This window comes from Erithacus rubecula (assembly GCF_903797595.1).
Source record: "Erithacus rubecula genome assembly, chromosome: 26".
NCBI lineage: Eukaryota > Metazoa > Chordata > Aves > Passeriformes > Muscicapidae > Erithacus > Erithacus rubecula.
The window spans coordinates 5192673-5210492 of record NC_136678.1 but is presented as its reverse complement, the minus strand read 5'-3'; the positions used below and the strand labels follow the sequence as shown (position 1 = coordinate 5210492).

The 17820-nt window shown below is 52.0% G+C and overlaps 2 protein-coding genes across 2 annotated transcripts in view; one reads left to right on the top strand and one right to left on the bottom strand.

Moving 5' to 3' along the window:
• Positions 1–17601, top strand: part of LOC306812438 (complement receptor type 1-like) — a gene marked incomplete at its 5' end in the record, with an annotated part of 19381 nt that extends 1780 nt beyond the window's left edge. The window contains 32 exon segments of the mRNA XM_079327025.1: positions 234–416; positions 570–749; positions 900–1082; positions 1555–1737; positions 1891–2070; positions 2252–2434; positions 2687–2905; positions 3191–3382; positions 3618–3717; positions 4025–4110; positions 4973–5167; positions 5496–5674; positions 5677–5959; positions 6071–6170; positions 6652–6737; positions 7185–7379; positions 8098–8280; positions 8592–8771; positions 8983–9165; positions 9291–9473; positions 9561–9743; positions 10714–10905; positions 11364–11546; positions 11752–11943; positions 12190–12286; positions 12786–12871; positions 13562–13909; positions 14276–14581; positions 14817–14999; positions 15573–15752; positions 16142–16171; positions 16305–17601. Coding sequence (XP_079183151.1) covers positions 234–416; positions 570–749; positions 900–1082; positions 1555–1737; positions 1891–2070; positions 2252–2434; positions 2687–2905; positions 3191–3382; positions 3618–3717; positions 4025–4110; positions 4973–5167; positions 5496–5674; positions 5677–5959; positions 6071–6170; positions 6652–6737; positions 7185–7379; positions 8098–8280; positions 8592–8771; positions 8983–9165; positions 9291–9473; positions 9561–9743; positions 10714–10905; positions 11364–11546; positions 11752–11943; positions 12190–12286; positions 12786–12871; positions 13562–13909; positions 14276–14581; positions 14817–14999; positions 15573–15752; positions 16142–16171; positions 16305–16384 — 5516 coding nt within the window. The 3' untranslated portion in view covers positions 16385–17601.
• Positions 1–17820, bottom strand: part of LOC306812590 (specifically androgen-regulated gene protein) — a 92555-nt gene that overhangs the window by 55385 nt on the left and 19350 nt on the right. The window lies entirely within an intron of this gene.

Here is a 17820-nt window from a genome sequence, read left to right as displayed (position 1 = left end):
ACCTTCATTGTGGGATGGAAAGTAATCACAACCTGCCAGACCCTGGGATGTCCCTGCAGTCCTGTCGGGACTGTCACCACTGCCAGTAATTTCCTCCAGGTGCAGCTGCACTTTCAGTGAACTAAACCCTCGATTCAGCAGAGCGGAATTCAGGAAATCACCCGAGCTGTCCCAGCAGCACACAAAGCACAAAGAGCCGCCCCGCAGGATGATTTCTCTCCCTCCCTCCGCAGAGGTGACATGTCCCCGGGCTCCGAGCATCGCCAACGGGCGGCACAGCGGGCATCCCTCGGCCAGGGCGTCCCGGGGAGTGACCGTGTCCTACAGCTGCCAGGAGGGCTTCCAGCTGCTGGGAAACGTGTCCATCACCTGCACGGACTCCGGGCTCTGGAGCCGGCCCCTGCCCCGCTGTGAAGGTGTGTGGGCGCCTCTCTCCTGGGCTGGGGTGGTGGGAGGGGGCTGCGTGTCCTGTGGGGTCCTGGCAGTGAGGAGAGGGGCGGGAGGGCTCTGTGCGGGCAGCACCCAGCTCATGCAGGGAAGGCTGAAGGACGCTGTCCCTGTCCCCACAGCGATCGGCTGCCAGGTACCCGAGGTGCAGAACGGCAAGGTGCACAACCTGCAGAGCACCTACAGAGCTGGAGACACTCTGCACTTTGACTGTCACCCTGGGTATGCAGCAGAGGGCTCCGATGAGGCTCGGTGCCAGCCCGGGGGCATCTGGGACCCTCCGGTGCTCGTGTGCCAGAAGGGTGAGTGCGGCTGCTGCCCAGGAACAGACGATTCGGGCAGGAACAGGGGTTCAGGCACGGATTTAACCCATCCGTGCAGCATCACTCTGGCTGCCTTCCCCTTGTTCCCTGCTCTCCCGCTGAGTTTAATTTCTCATCTCCCTCTCGCAGTCCGGCCGTGCCCGATGCCTCCGGAGGTCTCCAATGCAAATCACAACGGCCGGAACAAAGCGTTTTTTAGCGCTGGGATGTCTGTGAGGTACACCTGCAATCCCGGCTATTACCTGGTTGGAAATGCCGCTGTGTTCTGCAGAGCATCGGGGGACTGGAGCCAGCCCCGCCCTCGCTGTGAAGGTGAGCCCGGGCTCTGTCCCCTCTGGGGACAAACTCACCGTGTGACTCCGAGCTCAGGGGACACCCTCACCAAATCCACTGAGAGACTAAATTCCATTTTAATGAAATATACGGGTTTCTGATACGTAAATAAGAAGTTAAGATCCGCGAATCCAGAGGCAGCATCCTCCTCCCTGTGCTGCAGCCACAGCCTGGCTCCAGCACAGCCAGGGATGTGACAGTGCTGGGAAGGCACGGGCACGGAGGGGACACAGCTTTTAGGGGGAGACCAGCCGAGTTCAAATGGATCATTTCAATATTCTTAGTCCAGAAAAATCAGAGGACAGTCAGGACACGCAAAGGCTCCAGCTGGCAGTTCCTGGGGCTCGAGCCCTCTGTCCTCCCCAAGTCTGACATGCTGCAGGGTGGGGCTGAGCAGCCTCTCCAAAATCACCTCTCCCCAAATCTCAGGGGGTTTTCCCTCCCTCCGCAGAGGTGACATGTCCCCGGGCTCCGAGCATCGCCAACGGGCGGCACAGCGGGCATCCCTCGGCCAGGGCGTCCCGGGGAGTGACCGTGTCCTACAGCTGCCAGGAGGGCTTCCAGCTGCTGGGAAACGTGTCCATCACCTGCACGGACTCCGGGCTCTGGAGCCGGCCCCTGCCCCGCTGTGAAGGTGTGTGGGCGCCTCTCTCCTGGGCTGGGGTGGTGGGAGGGGGCTGCGTGTCCTGTGGGGTCCTGGCAGTGAGGAGAGGGGCGGGAGGGCTCTGTGCGGGCAGCACCCAGCTCATGCAGGGAAGGCTGAAGGACGCTGTCCCTGTCCCCACAGCGATCGGCTGCCAGGTACCCGAGGTGCAGAACGGCGAGGTGCACAACCTGCAGAGCACCTACAGAGCTGGAGACACTCTGCACTTTTCCTGTGATGCTGGGTACACCATAGAGGGCTCCGATGAGGCTCGGTGCCAGCCCGGGGGCATCTGGGACCCTCCGGTGCTCGTGTGCCAGAGAGGTGAGAGCAGCTGCTGCCCAGGAACAGGGGTGCAGGCCGGAACAGGGGATTCAGGAAGGAACAGACGATTCGGGCAGGAACAGGGGATGGGATTTAACCCATCCGTGCAGCATCACTCTGGCTGCCTTCCCCTTGTTCCCTGCTCTGCCCCTGAATTAAATTTCTCATCTCCCTCTCGCAGTCCGGCCGTGCCCGAGGCCTCCGGAGGTCTCCAATGCAAATCACAACGGGCAGGACAAAGCGTTTTTTAGCGCTGGGATGTCTGTGAGGTACACCTGCAATCCCGGCTATTACCTGGTTGGAAATGCCGCTGTGTTCTGCAGAGCATCGGGGGACTGGAGCCAGCCCCGCCCTCGCTGTGAAGGTGAGCCCGGGCTCTGTCCCGTCTGGGGACAAACTCACCGTGTGACTCCGAGCTCAGGGGACACCCTCACCAGTGCAAACAGATCCTCCAAGAGGGTTAATTCCACGTAAAGTGTCTCGTGGAATCAGTTAATGCCAAGCCTTCCCACGGCTGGGGAGCTTTGTGTGGACATCACGTTTTGTTGCTGCAACACGAACAGCCTTTGCTTTGGGGTTTGCTTGTGCTCCAACTCCTGCACCCCCTCATTCCCAGGGACTGTCTGCATCAACCCAACCGTAGCCAATGGAAGGCAAGTTGGTGGCCACAGAGCTCTCTCTGCCCCCGGGCAGTCGGTGACATTTCGGTGCCAGGACGGTTACAGGCTGCGGGGCAGTGCCAGCGTGTCCTGCCAGGAGGATGGCAGCTGGCAGCCCCCTGCCCCTGAGTGTGACAGAGCCCTGCCTGACCAGAACTCATCCAGGAGGCCTCCAGGTATGTGACAGAGCTGCCTCGGGGTACACTGCTGTTCTATGTCCCCTAATCCTCTTTAAAACATGTTGTCAAACCCTTTGAGGGGAAGATTTAAATCTACCCTGGGAATAAGAACCTAAGCCTCTGCAAGCTTTTGGGAAAATGTGTTTATTAATGGCTCTATTAATCAAAATATACATTTTTCAAGGCAAACCAAACCCCTTTCCTCCTAACAGTGCTCTTTGTGTGCCTGGCCCTGATGTCCCTGTCCTGCCTGCTTCTCACATCTCTTTTCTCTCTCACTAGGTGCTTGTGATCCTCCCAGAAGGTTACAGTTTGCTGAGCTAAATCAGGAGCATAGAAATACCATTGATTTTTCTGTTGGGAAGACTGTGAGATACACTTGCCGGCCTGGATATGCTAAAGTCCCAGGAATGTCACCTACTATTACATGCCTTGAGAGTGGAGTGTGGTCAGAAGCACTAGAGTTCTGTAAAAGTGAATAGTTCCTCATTTTGGTGTCCATTGTTGCAGGAGGATCAGTTTTCAGGCTCTGTCCATGCTGCCAAAACCTTGGTGTTATTCTGAATATGTGACTAGTAAAGCCATGTAACCATTTGTTGTTGGAAACTCGTGTTGGGAATGGGGGCAGGGGACTGGAGGAATAATTGCATGTTTTGTACTGGGGTGTAGAGAGACAGGAACCTCAAATAAGGGTGTTTTCCTTCCCCAGGGAAACAGTGCAGCCACCCTGGTGAGCCTATGAATGGCAAGATTATTTCCCTGACAGATCTCCAGCTTGGGTCTACAGTGGTTTACAGCTGTGAGGACGGGTAAGTCCTGTTTTGGAGATGGATTAGGTGAGTGTCCCCTTTTTAAATCCCTTTTCGTTCACTCCCAGTAAATGGATTCTGTGCAGAGGCCCCTTTAGGGTTCTGTACCTATAGAGCACACGAGGTGCTCACTATTGTGCCTATACACAAATATTGAGAAATGGGCCAGGAGAGCAAGGAAGGAACCTCCCCTCCAGGGCCACAGCTCTGCTGCCAGCAGGGCAGATCCCACATCCCAGGTGCTGGGGAGGAGCACCAAGTCCAACTGCAATGGCTTGGGATGAATGACTAATCCTTTTAACTGCAGGCACAGGTTAATTGGCAAAGCCAGCAGACGCTGTGAGATCTCTGGGGGACGTGTTGCATGGACTGGGGACATTCCCCTCTGCCAGCGTGAGTAGCTCATGGCTCTGGGGGTTTGTGTGCAGCTGGGAAATATTTTCCAGCAGAGACTGCCACATCTTTCCAATCAAAGCTTTCACAGGCAATTTATCCACTCTGTGGGCAGGGAAGTTATTAAGTTTGGAAGTCATAAGAAAGCAGTCTGGGAAAAGGTACAGGATCTCAGAGCTTAGGGGATTATGGAAAGCAACCCCTCAGCTGGAGCTTTTCCAGCAGTGCTTGAGTGTCCTGCTGCTGACTGACACCACGAGCCCAGGGCAGGAGGGGAGGGGAAACATGCCCAGCTTGGGGGTTGTTGTGTCAGACCCAAAGAGACCAAGGACAGTGACAGGGACAGACAGAGCACTGAGCCAGGGCCAGCAGTGAGCCCCAAATCCCACCCTGTGGGACTGTCCCTCCCTGCTGTGCTGCTCCTCAGCAATTCCACCCAGGGGCTTCTCTGCTGATCAAGCAGTGTGGCTGAGCAGGGAGTTCATACAAAGAATGAAACATTTTCTGGGGTTTTAAAGCATTTTCCAGATTCTCCAGGTAGGTGTGAAGCACAGCTGACACACAGACTGGGCCTGTTGCAATCCTGGCACCAGGATTTGACACAGGTGATGCAAAACAAGTATTTGATTTCTTATTTCTTAAAAAGTAGAAAATTCAAAGCATGCAGGTATTTCCTCCACAGAGCTTGGATTGCTGCTGTGCTTTCTACCTGCCAGGCAGGTTCCATCCTGCTGCAGCACACTCCCACTGGGACCTCACTTTATTCCACCCTTAGAACAAGTGTTTGTGCCCCTCAGACCGCGGGATTCCAGTTGTTTTGGTGCTGCTGCAGCACTGACACGCCTTGTTCTGCACTCTGCAGGCATCCCTTGCGAGCCCCCCCCGGACATCCCCAACGCGAGGCACACGGGGAGGCTGCAGGACGAGTTCCACTACGGCACCTCGGTGACCTACAGCTGCAAACCCGGGCTGGCCCTGCACGGGGAGCCCTCCATCCACTGCACCACCCGCGACGGCCACAACGGCGTGTGGAGCGAGCCCCTGCCTGCCTGCGGAGGTGGGGCTGGGCTGCCCGAGCTGCAGGGACCCCCAGGAACCCCCCGGGCACTGCTGCTCCCTGCTGGGAAACACCGGGGAACGCCGGCCAGCTGGAATTCCTGCCCTGGCAGAGCAGGGGAGGCTGGAGAGCCACTGCTGCCCCAGGATCCCCTTTCCCCTTGGAGATGTTTGGTATTGCAGGATGCAGGCACAGCATCATCTCTAGGAAAATGATTTTCGGGTTGTGTCTTAAAATTAAAAAAAAGAACAAACCCTTGGTGTCTTCACAGCTGTTCAGCTCTGCCTGTTTTGATGACCTGCACCTCTTTTTTTCTTTTTCCTCCCAGCGGCGGATTGTCCTGTCCCGCAGATCCAGAACGGGAGGATCGTGGCTCTCAGGTCTGCCTACTCACACAGGGACACCGTGACCTTCGAATGCGACCCAGGCTATGCCATTCGTGGCCACAGAGAGACCCAGTGCCAACCAAACAACACCTGGGAGCCTCCTGTGCCCGTCTGCCAGCAGGGCAAGTGTCCCAGCAGGGCATTGCCCCTGCCCTGCTCTCCCAACCCCTTTTTCCTGTCTCTCTAACACGGGGCTGTGTCTCTCTCCTGGCAGCTGGCTGCACATCCCCGTCCAGGCTGAGCTTTGCCCAGCTGAAGGAGCCCTACAGGAGCCGCTCGGTGTTTCCCGAGGGGAGCCGGGTGGAGTACGAGTGCCAGCCCGGCTACAGCCCGCTGCTGGGAGTGTCACCAGCCATCACCTGCCTCAGCAACCAGAGCTGGTCCGCACCCCTGCACTTCTGTAAAAGTACGTCCTGCAAGTGCTGAAAACCGGCGGTTTAGTGGGTGTCGCAGTGGTGACAGCCTGGCAGGGGTGGGAGCGCAGCGGGGGCTGACACAGGCTGGCGTTCCCTTCCAGGGATGCAGTGTCCCATCCCAGGGAACCCAGAGCACGGCAGGGCTGTTGTGCTGACAGATCTCCTCTTCGGATCCAAAATCAATTACACTTGTGACAAGGGGTGAGTCCCGACCTGGTAAGAGTGAAGTGGATTTTCGGTTTTACACAAAATTGCACTTGTTAAGGGGTGAGTCCCGCCCTGGTGAGAGTGAAGTGGATTTTCAACTTTACACAAAATGACACTTGTGACAAGGGGTGAGTCCCGACCTGGTGAGAGTGAAGTGGATTTTCAACTTTACACAAAATGACACTTGTGACAAGGGGTGAGTCCCGCCCTGGTGAGAGTGAAGTGGATTTTCAGCTTTACGCAAAATGACACTTGTGACAAGGGGTGAGTCCCGCCCTGGTGAAAGTGGATTTTCAATTTGCACAAAATTACACTTGTGACAAAGGGTGAGTCCCGACCTGGTGAGAGTGAAGTGGATTTTCAGCTTTGCACAACCCAGTTCCCAAGTCAGAACTCTTGGCTGCCACTTGCAAAGGTCCTAAAGAAATCTCAAGAAATCTCACTGTTAAATTAATTAACCTTCTGTGTGGTGCAGGTACAAGCTGGTGGGAGGCTCCCACAGAATTTGTGAGGTCTCTGGCACTCGTGTCTCGTGGAGTGGGAATCCTCCTGTCTGCCAGCGTAAGTAGGACACCACAACAGGTTCTTGGAGATGTTTTAGGTGATAAAATGGGACTTCTTTCAAGCCAAAGGTTTTGTTGTCACTGCATGTGTAAAATATTTCCTTTTTCTTTCATTGTGTTTTGGATATGCTTCTGAAAATGGTTTCAAAGGTCTTTTATTGTTCTGGTCAGAACTGGGAAGAAGCATTCATGTTTTAAACTGCCTGTTAGTGGGTATTTCTCACAGGCCAGTCTCTCTTTGTGCCACCGATGGTTATGAAAAAAGAGGTGAGAATTATCTCTGACACAGGCAGAAGGAAGTGACTCACAGGAGGGGGTAGATTATCCTTCCCACGTGTGATTGTTTTTCATGCAAAGTTTCTTCCTGGAGCATTTGGGTCGTTGTGTCGCTGCTGAGGAGGTTTCCTGTCCATCAGCGCTGAGCGTGTCCTTGTCCTGCCCTCAGGTATCACCTGCGCTGCCCCTCCGGCCATCCCGCAGGGGACACACAGCGGGGGCTCCAGGGACAGTTTCTCCTTCGGGGACGTGGTCACCTACACCTGTGCCTCGGGGCTGGCCCCAGCTGGAAACGCCTCCCTGTCCTGCACCTCCCTGGATGGGGAGCACGGCACATGGAGCGGGGCAGTGCCACGGTGCCAAGGTACAGCCTGGGGAGCGCCCACAGCCACCTCTGCCTGTCCCTGCCTCGAGGGACACATAAAATCCTCTGCTTCTATTTGTTTATCTATTTATTTATTTATTTAAAATTCATTTTCTATTTCTATTTCTATATTTAATCTCTGTATTAATACTTCCTTTTACTTACTTATATTTTCTTATATGTATTTATATTTACTTATATTTATTTTATTTCCTTACATTTATTTTTATTCGCTTTTATTTATTTTTATTCATTCTTATTCATTCTTATTCATTCTTATTCATTCTTATTCATTCTTATTTATTCTTATTCATTCTTATTCATTCTTATTTATTCTTATTCATTCTTATTCATTCTTATTCATTCTTATTCATTCTTATTTATTTATTCAGAGCAGTTAACGTTCAAAACAACCCGGAGGATTTACAATTCTCTTAATTGGTTTTCTACGCATCAAATGCTTATTTGAGCAGCGTTTTGGTGTGGCAGCTTTTTCTTTTCGTTGCTGATGGGGAAGTATTGCTGCTTCAAGTAAATTTGATGCATTACTCCTGAAAAAGCTGGGAAAAGCAGGATGCTGGTGTTTGGAGAGCGGAGCTAAGGAGTTGATCCCGTTGCTCAGAGTGGCTGCGCTGGTGTTTCCTCCCTCCTCTGCCGGCAGAAGGATGGTTGTTGGCGGTTCTGTGGCCGTTTCTCACCCCGTCTCCTGTCCCGGCAGGGGTGCGCTGTCCTGCCCCGCCCAGCATCGCCAACGGGCGGCACAGCGCCAGCGCCGGCGCGGCGCACAGCCCGGGCTCGCTGGTTCTCTACTCCTGTGCCGAGGGCTACTCCCTGCTGGGCAACGCCTCCATCCGCTGCACGGCCAAGGGCACCTGGAGCCGGCCCCAGCCCCGCTGCCAAGGTCTGCTCCTGTCCCCTCTGCCCGCCACGGGCTCTTTCCCCTCCTTGGCTCTCGCTTTCATCGCTGCCGCCAAATCCCCAGGGGGAGGCAGAGACCAGCAGCAGCCCCTTGTGCCTCTCTGGGTTTCCCTTTCTGTGCCCGCTGGGTACAAACCCTCAGGAATAGCTAATAAGGATATTTTGTGTAAGAACAAGAGTCAGTAACGTTGAGATGCCCGTGGCAGTGATGCCAAGGCTCAGCAGCAGGTGCTGTTCCTGCCCAGCGCCCTCCACACCCCCAGCTCCTCACACCCTCCTGCTCTTCCCTTCCAGCAACCGGCTGCACCAGGCCAGAGATCAAGAATGGGAAAGTCAGTGGGCTGGAGAGCACCTACATGCTGGAGGACACCATTTTCTTCGAGTGCAACTTTGGTTATGCCTTGAACGGCTCTCAGGAGTCTCGGTGCCAGTTTGGGGGCAAGTGGCACCCTCCAGTCCCCACCTGTGAGAAGTGTAAGTGCAAGTGAGGGGCAGGGTGGTAGCTGATTCCTGAACCTCTGTGTGGAGGTAAAGGGGCTGCTCTCAAGGGCTGGGAAGGAAAAACATGCACGTGTTTGTCCTGCCATCCTCATAATCCTCATTCAAAGTTAAAAGTCTGCCTTGCCCTACAGGGGGGTTGTGGCAGCAGCTCTTGGCTAGCTGGGACCTTTCCCTCTCCTTGCAGTGCCGCCGTGTCCTCCCCCTCCAGTTATCAGAAATGGCCATCACGACAGCAAGGCTGTGAGGGAGTTCATCCCTGGCATGTCAGTGAAGTACCACTGTGACCCTGGCTACACCCTCACCGGGAAAACCGCAGTGTCCTGCTTGCCCACGGGAGTCTGGAGCGTCCCCTACCCCCACTGTGAAGGTGAGCTGGCATTGCTGTTCCTCAGAGGGGAGAGCATGTGCTCACACAGCTCCCAAAACCAGGGGAGGATCCCTCAGCTCTGACAGCTACCCCTAACCCCGAGCTCTGCTGCTTTTCCCTGCCAGTGATCACCTGCAGCAGCCCCAGCATCAAGGACGGGGAGGTGGCAGAGGGCCGGAGGGCTGTGTACCACCCTGGGGACACCGTCACCTTCCAGTGCCACCCGGGCTTCGAGCTGAGGGGCAGCCGAGAGGCCGAGTGCCAGCCCGACAGCCACTGGGTGCCCGCTGTCCCTACCTGCCGGCCAGGTGAGCCGCTGGGAGGGGCTTTGCTGCGCTGCCCGTGCTCCGGCTCTGGGTGCAAGGCTGAACTCCGCTCTCCCTCCCGCCTGGCAGTGCTGCTGTGCCCGCCGCCCCCCGCCATCGCCCACGCCGTGCCCAGCGCCGCGCCCGGGACCAGCTTCAGCAGCGGCAGCTCCGTGAGCTACAGCTGCCAGCCCGGCTTCTCCCTGCTCGGGGAGCCCTCGCTGCGGTGCACGGCCTGGGGCAACTGGAGCCGCCCCTACCCACGCTGTGCAGGTGGGCTGGCTCGGCATCTATCCCAAATCAGGCTCACCATCCATCCCACACCAGGCTCAGCATCAATCCTACACCAGGCTCAGCATCAATCCTACACCAGGCTCAGCATCCATCCCATATCAGGCTCAGCATCCATCCCATATCAGGCTCAGCATCAATCCTACACCAGGCTCAGCATCCATCCCATATCAGGCTCAGCATCCATCCTCTGCCAGGCTCAGCATCCATCCCATATCAGGCTCAGCATCCATCCTCTGCCAGGCTCAGCATCCATCCCAAATCAGGCTCAGCATCCATCCCACACCAGGCTCAGCATCCATCCCCTGCCAGGCTCAGCATCCATCCCATATCAGGCTCAGCATCCATCCCCTGCCAGGCTCGGCATCCATCCCCTGCCAGGCTCAGCATCCATCCCATATCAAGCTCAGCATCCATCCCACACCAGGCTCAGCATCCATCCCCTGCCAGGCTCAGCATCCATCCCCTGCCAGGCTTGGCACCCATCCTATATCAGGCCCAGCACCCATCCCATATCAGGCTCAGCATCTGTCCCCTATCAAGCTCAGCACCCATCCTGTGCCAGACTCAGCACCCACCCCATCCCAGGCTGCCCCTGGATCAGGCAAACCTTCCACCCACCTGGGAGAACCACTGTGCTCACTTTGGTGGCACTGGGATTAAGCTGCTGGCACTGCTCAAGTTTTCCAGGCTTGGATGTTCTAAATACTGAAATGAAAGATTTCTGTACCCTACAGCCCAGAGTTGAGCGAAGGCACCACTTTTTTTTAAAAAACCACAGGTGCCTGTGTCCATACATGCTGAGTGTTATTTACAGCAGACAAGTATCAGACTACACAGAAAACACATTAATAACTTGGGGTTTAACAGTGCCCATCAATGCACCTGTTTCTCTTTAGCTGCATTTCACAGCCAAGGACATTTTCCTCATGCCCGTGTTGTTTCTTGGCAGCTGGTTGTGGCACACCAGCACCGCTGCTGTTTGCTGAGCTAAGCAAGGAATATGAAAATCAGACTGAGTTTCCTGTTGGGATGACTTTGAACTACACTTGTCGGCCTGGATATGTGGAACAGCCAGAGATATCACCAACTATCACATGTCTTGATAATCTAACATGGTCTGAAGCTCAGGAGTTTTGCACAAGTGAGTTTTGCAGCTGCTTCTAATTTGTTTAAATTGTTGTGTGCTGAAGCTTTGTAATTTCTCCTTTACTGTTCCCTCCTCTGGAGGGTTTGGACAGACTCCTGAAAATAGTGATTCTTTTCTTATGACACTGAGTTAAAGAAACTTAAAACCAGCTCATGTCCCCTGGGACACCTTCCCAGGGTGCTCCAAGTGCTGTCCAGCCTGGCCTTGGACACTTCCAGGGATCCAGGGATCCTTCCCAATATCCCATCCATCCCTGCCCTCTGGCACTGGGAAGCCACTCCTGTCACTCCATCCCTTGTCCCAAGTTCTCTTGGAGCCTCTTTAGGCACCAGAAGAGGCTCTAAAATCTCCCTGGAGACTTTTCTTCGGGCTGAACAACCCCAACCTCCCCAGCCTGTCCCAGTGTCATGGCCCCTCCCTTTGCTCAGTTTTGTTTTGTCCTCTCTCTTCAGTGCTGCAATGCCCTTCACCTCCAAACATTGACAAAGGACACCATGACAGCCAGGACTTGGAGGTTTTTCCCACTGGGATGGTTGTGAACTACAGCTGTGACCCTGGCTACAGCCTCCAGGGACAGGCATCCATCTACTGCACCCACTCTGGCAACTGGAGCCTCCCCCTCCCTCAGTGTGCAGGTACACAGTTCCAGGCTTGGAGTTATGGAGCCTGGGAGTTCCTGCCTGTAGGACTCATCCCCACCCTTCCCAAAATCCTGAATCCATTTTTTTTTACCTATTTTACACAATGATTTTAACCCGTACACACTCAAAATACATCTTAAAACAACTTTTGCGTTGACATCCCCCTTTCTCCCTATTTTTTTTTTTTTTTTCCTGACAGGTGGCTGTGGTGCACCTCCAAACCTCAGCTTTGCTGAGCTGACCAGGGAATACAAAAAGCAGCAGGAATTTGCAGTTGGGGACACCGTGCGTTACAGCTGCCGGCCGGGACACTTGAGACGTCCTGGAATGTCCCAAACTCTGACTTGCCTCCAAAACCACACGTGGTCTGAAGCCCTAGAGTTCTGTAAAAGTGAATAACTCCATCCCTTTGGTGTTGGTTGTCAGAAATTGTCTATTTTGTGGGTTTCTTAGAGCAATTTTTGAAGGAAGGATTTTTACATGGCTTTACTAGTCACATGGTCAGGGCCGATTTGGGCCTTTTTTGAAATTTCATCTTTATTGGTGTCAGAACTTGGACAGAGCCTTCAGATACCTTCTCATAGTGTGTTGCACAGCCTCAAGAGAGGAGTTTAAACCCAGCCTTGTTCTTTCCCAGGGAAGCAATGCAAACAGCCAGCCCCACCCAGGAATGGCAGAGTTGTTCTCACAGATCTCCTTTTTGAGTCGACTGTGAACTATACCTGTGATGAAGGGTGAGTCCCACTCTGACTCTGTGTCTGAGTTTGGTCTTGGGAAAAGGATCACAACCTACTCTGCACAGCTGTTCTCCCACAGCAGACCTGAACTGGAATTTTGGTTCCAATTTTGCCATAGCTGCCTGCTCCAGAAAGGCAGAGTTGTCTCATTTTTCCTCCTGTGCTCAATAGATTAATTTGCAAACCAGTTTCAGTTTTCCTTCTCAGATGGCCTCGAGCAGGAGCTGAGAGTGGGAGCCAGCCCATGATACAAGGAGGCTCCAGCCCTCTGGAAATCAGCTGGGTCCTGATTTAGCACCTGACCAATCCAACACAGAGTTTTTGGGGTCAGTGTTGCTCCCCTTGGATCTGGGAAGAAGGAACTTGGTGTCAAACCAGCAGAGAGACCTCAGTGATCAGCTGGAATCAGGAAGCTGCAGAAGGAAACCTCTGGGGAGGGCAAAATCCAAGCTGAAGGACTTGCTATGAGCTGATAATTCTCTGTGTGTGTCCCCAGGTACAGGCTGGTTGGCCAGTCCCACAGGAGATGTGAGATTTTGGGACGAGATGTTGCCTGGGCTGGTTTGCCTCCCATCTGTCAGAGTAAGTAGGTCACCACTAGATCAGGGCCAGAACTGCCACATTAAGTCCTTAAAACTAAAAAGCATTTCTTCTAAATAAACAGAATTAAAGGAATAAGACTATTAAAGCATAATATTCCTCTGGGATAGGTTTTTTTTATGCTTGCATGTTTGGTTTCATCTAAAAATCTTCCAGATGTAAATCTTTGATCTGTCACAGCAATGCAGACTGAAGAGCTGCCTGCAGGGACTTGTCACTTTTGTTTCACAACCATAAATGAGAAATCAAGTGAAAAACGTGTTTTGCAGTAGAAGAGTGGTATTTTGAGTAGGATTGAAATGGAATTTTCCAAATCCTGTACTGTATCCAAAGCACAAGCATGTTTTGCAGGGGTTGATCATTGCAATTAGTCTTTTTGTCAGGTGGAATTGCTTTGGAAGGCACGAGGTTGGGATAGTAAAACATTCATCAGAATGACAGTACTGACAGATTTGTACCCCAGTTCATGCATTTATTAGAATATATTCACACCCTTCTGTTTCTGGGCACAAAACTGTGTTTATATATTTAATACTGTGGTACCCCTGAGTTCTTGGAATTATTCTGGTCTGAGTCTCAAAATCCTGTGAAACTCCTCTGAGTCACTGAGCGTGGATTTTGCATGTGCTCATTGCAGCACACAGATGGAATAAACAGGATTTTCTCTTTCAGGGGTGCTGTGCCCAGTGCCACAGATCCAGAATGGGAGGGTGGCTGTCCCCAAGCCCCCCTACACCTACAGGGACTCTGTCACCTTCAAGTGCCGCAGAGGCTTCACCCTGAGAGGCCACCCCGTGTCCCAGTGCCAAGGGGACAGGAGCTGGCACCCACCCCCACCTGTGTGTGAGCAGGGTAAGGAGCAGCTCTCGGCCCTGCTGGGATTGTACATTCCTCCTGATTTCTCCTGCCAGCTCACCAAAATCAGAGCTGGTTTTATTTTTCCTGTTTGCTCTAATTACTTTAAGGAGAACGCAGAATTTTTTTTTTTCCTTTCATTTATGCCTCTCTTCACACACAGTAAATGAGAGAAATGAGCCAAAGCTTGGGTAAAGCTGTAAGTATTGGTATGGTTGGCATTTTCTCACACTGCTTGTTGCAATCCATAATCCACATTCTCTTCATTCCCTGGAAGTGAGAGATTTGGTAGCTGTCAGAGAGCAGTGAATTTTTAATTGGAAATGTAACACCAGGGAAATGAAGGCAAATTTGTGCATTTTATTTGCTCAACCGTGTTTTTAAACTCTTAATGCTGCATTTAGATGGAGTGGCAGAACGTTTTCACCACCCTGAAACCACAACAAAGCCAGGTAGGTCTCTTACCTGAAGAGGCAAGATTTAATTTACTGATCACTAACTCCTCCTCCCAACCTGTCCAGCTTTTTTGAGGGAATTTTGCAGAGGGTTGGGCAGGGCTGTTGGAGTCAGCGCTGGGGGGAGCATTCACCCTTCCCCAGCTGCTCAGAAATTTTCCCTCTTGCCTCTCTGAGCTCTGTTTTGATCTGTTTGCAGTGCTGCACTGCTCCAAGCCTGCAAATATCACCCACGGGTCTTTCCGTGGCCCAGCAAAAGCAGTTTTTACTCCGGGAACGTCTGTGAACTACATCTGTGAGCCTGGCTTCTCTCTCCTGGGGACAGCATCCATTTATTGCACAGCATCGGGAGCCTGGAGCCATCCCCCTCCCGTCTGCCAAGGTGCGTTCTGCGAAGAAAAAAGGACATTTAACAAGTCTTGCCTTAGGGGAGGGTTTGTAGAAAGTCTAAATCTGAGTGCAGAATGCGAGATAAGAACAAGCTCGTGTTTTTAGCCTTTCCGAAGCCTGCTGGAGTTACAGGGCTGTTGAGGGGAAGAAATTCCAGCAGAGGGACAGCGCCTGTCACTCCCTGGCCACCCTTCAGCATCCTGTTGTTTCTCTCCCTGCTTGTCCAGCTGTGAAGTGTCCGCAGCCTCCAAACATCCCAAATGGGAAGGTGAGAAGCAACACCTCAGCCCCCTTTCCCTCCGGAGCCGCGGTGTCCTACAGCTGCAATCCTGGTTATTCACTGCTCGGGAGCGCTGTCATCACCTGCACGGGGTCGGGATCCTGGAGCCAGCCCCTCCCGCAGTGCCAAGGTGAGTCTGGGATTCCTCAGAATTCCATATGTGACTGGAGCCAGCCCCTCCCGCAGTGCCAAGGTGAGTCCGGGATTCCTTATAATCCCATATGTGACTGGAGCCAGCCCCTCCCGCAGTGCCAAGGTGAGTCTGGGATTCCTTATAATCCCATATGTGACTGCACCCAGCCCCTCCCGCAGTGCCAAGGTGAGTCTGGGATTCCTTATAATCCCATATGGGACTGGAGCCAGCCCCTCCCGCAGTGCCAAGGTGAGTCCGGGATTCCTTATAATCCCATATGTGACTGGAGCCAGCCCCTCCGGCAGTGCCAAGGTGAGTCTGGGATTCTTTATAATCCCATATGGGACTGGAGCCAGCCCCTCCCGCAGTGCCAAGGTGAGTCTGGGATTCTTTATAATCCCATATGCGACTGAGGCACTGCCCCAGTTCTGCAGCACAAAGAAAGGAATTATCTTAATGAGAATTAATTCCTGGCTACACTCGGGAGGAATTCAAGAGCAATGTCCTAAATAACCCACAGCTGTGTTTCTCAGATTTTGCGTTTCCTCTTTTTGCTCCTTCCAATTTCAGAGATTCGATGTGAATTCCCGGATGTCCAAGGTGTTAAAAAGGCCATTAAAGGAAATACTTATCGCTCTGGCACTAACATCACTCTCGAATGTGACGATGGTTATGTGCTGGAAGGCATCAGTCACACCCAGTGCCAAGAGGATTTCAGCTGGGACCCTCCCGTGCCAGCCTGTAAACTGAGTGAGTGGAATGTAAACAAAGCAAAGAACAGACACGAACGTGCAAATGCATTTCGAACACACAAATTGGATTGTCAGGAAAAGGAAGCGCACAAGGGTGTGGCTCTGAGCAATCTGGTGTTGTAGGTCTCAGCAGGGAGACTCTGCCATGGGGAAATTGTGGCTGCCCTGGGTCCCTGAGGTGCCCAAGGCCAGGCTGGACAGGACTTGGAGCAGGGGAAAGTGTCCTGTCCATGGCAGGAGTGTGAAACTGGATGAACTTTAACATCCCTTCAACCCAAACCATCCCGTGATTCTACAAGGTTTACTGGTATTGATTAAGGACAGTTGAGGAACGCTGTATTTCGGTAGAACAATTTGCTGATTTTCCTTTTTTTCCCTTCCCTGCAGTGTCCCCCAAGTCCAGGTCAGTGGGCCTAGGTAAGCAGCTTACAAACATTTTTGTCCCCAGCTCAGTGCCTGAGTGGCACAGCCTCCCTTGGCAGATACTCTGTTGTGCATCTGGTGTTCTTTACAGCACCCAGTGAGAATAACCCGTGTTTTTCTCCCTCAGGAGTGGCAGCAGCTGCAGTTCTGCTGCTCCTGGGGGCTGGTGTTGTCTGGAAAATTATTTCCAAGCAGAAGGAAGGGTAAGGCTTTTGTTCCTGCCCCTTGGTGCCAAGTCCCAAGTTTTATACACTTAATACACTTGAAATATTTGCTTCAGTGTCTTGTAATTTTGTACCTTCAACCTGCAAATGATACAACCTGGAATCCATGGTGTGGTTATGTCATTTTATTTCAAGCCTGTCTTTCTTAAAAAAAACCAAACCAAGTGTTCTTTTACAGGGTAATTCATTGTTTTCTTCTTTTTCATATAGCTATTATCACACGTATGAAAACTATAATTACAGAACCCCCCTGACCCCAGCAACTGAACACAAAGGCTCGTGTCTGCCATAGGAGGTATGGCTTAATATTCCTCAGCAAAAAATATCAGTTAGAGCTGCAATAACTAAACTGTCATTGGTTTATTTTGCTGACTGCATTGTCTCCCTGAATGACTATTTTCTTAATCGTTCAAGGAGAAACCTCTTTCTATTCATCTTCTGATAGAATATTTTCTTTTGCTGAATAGATGATGCTTTAAATATGTTGGGGTTTTAAAACATCCCATTTTTCTTTCTGAAACTCAACTCTTTCCTTTCCCACAATCTGGATGGTTGGTGTGCACAGCTCAGACTTCCAGACCACTCATTGCTTCTGACTTAAAGATGCTTTTAATTTGTACAGATCGTGAAAAAAACTGCTTCACCCACAGCAGAGTCAGAAAAGGACACTGAATTTGGTTTCTGGGTTTTTTATTGCTTTCACACTTGCTATAATGGTATTTTTACTTACAAGTGGATCTCCTTTCTATGCTGGATCTACTGCAGTCAACAGTGAATTTTTACTGTCAGCAGCACTTGCCTATAAAGTGGGGTATATTAACACTATCAGTTTAGGGTGATTTATCTGAAACAAAACATTTCCCAGAAACTCCCTCCTCCCTCTCCGGGTGGTGATGGAATCTCTCCACACCAGGACAAAAGCAGGAAAACTCAAATTTCAACACCGGGACATCATCTCCTTCCTAGGCTGGGCATCCGTGCTGCTGCAGACCAGGCACCCGCAGCTCGTGTGGAGACTGGGATCCAAAAAAAAGGACATTTTACTGTAAATCTGGAATGCTCTTCTGCTCTCAGTAGTTCCTGTAAGGATCTCAGACTGCACACAGTGTGGGTGTTGCCTTGGAGGGAATTCTCTGTGCTGCTCCTGATGAAGAATATTTCCTTTATCTCCCTAAAAAAAATGGATAACCAAGTGGATAACCCCAATGAATAATGCACTGGCCATGACCCCCATTCCCTGTCTCACTGCCCACCAAAACATACCTGGGTGGGAGTAACCATTGTTAATTAATGTCTTAATTACAGCCATATTTACATCTTTATTTCCTTCCAGCAACGCTAATGTGCAGTGCTCCTCTACCAATGCTTAAGCATTAATAAAAGCTGATGATGACGATTCCGTGTCTTCTTTTAGGTCTA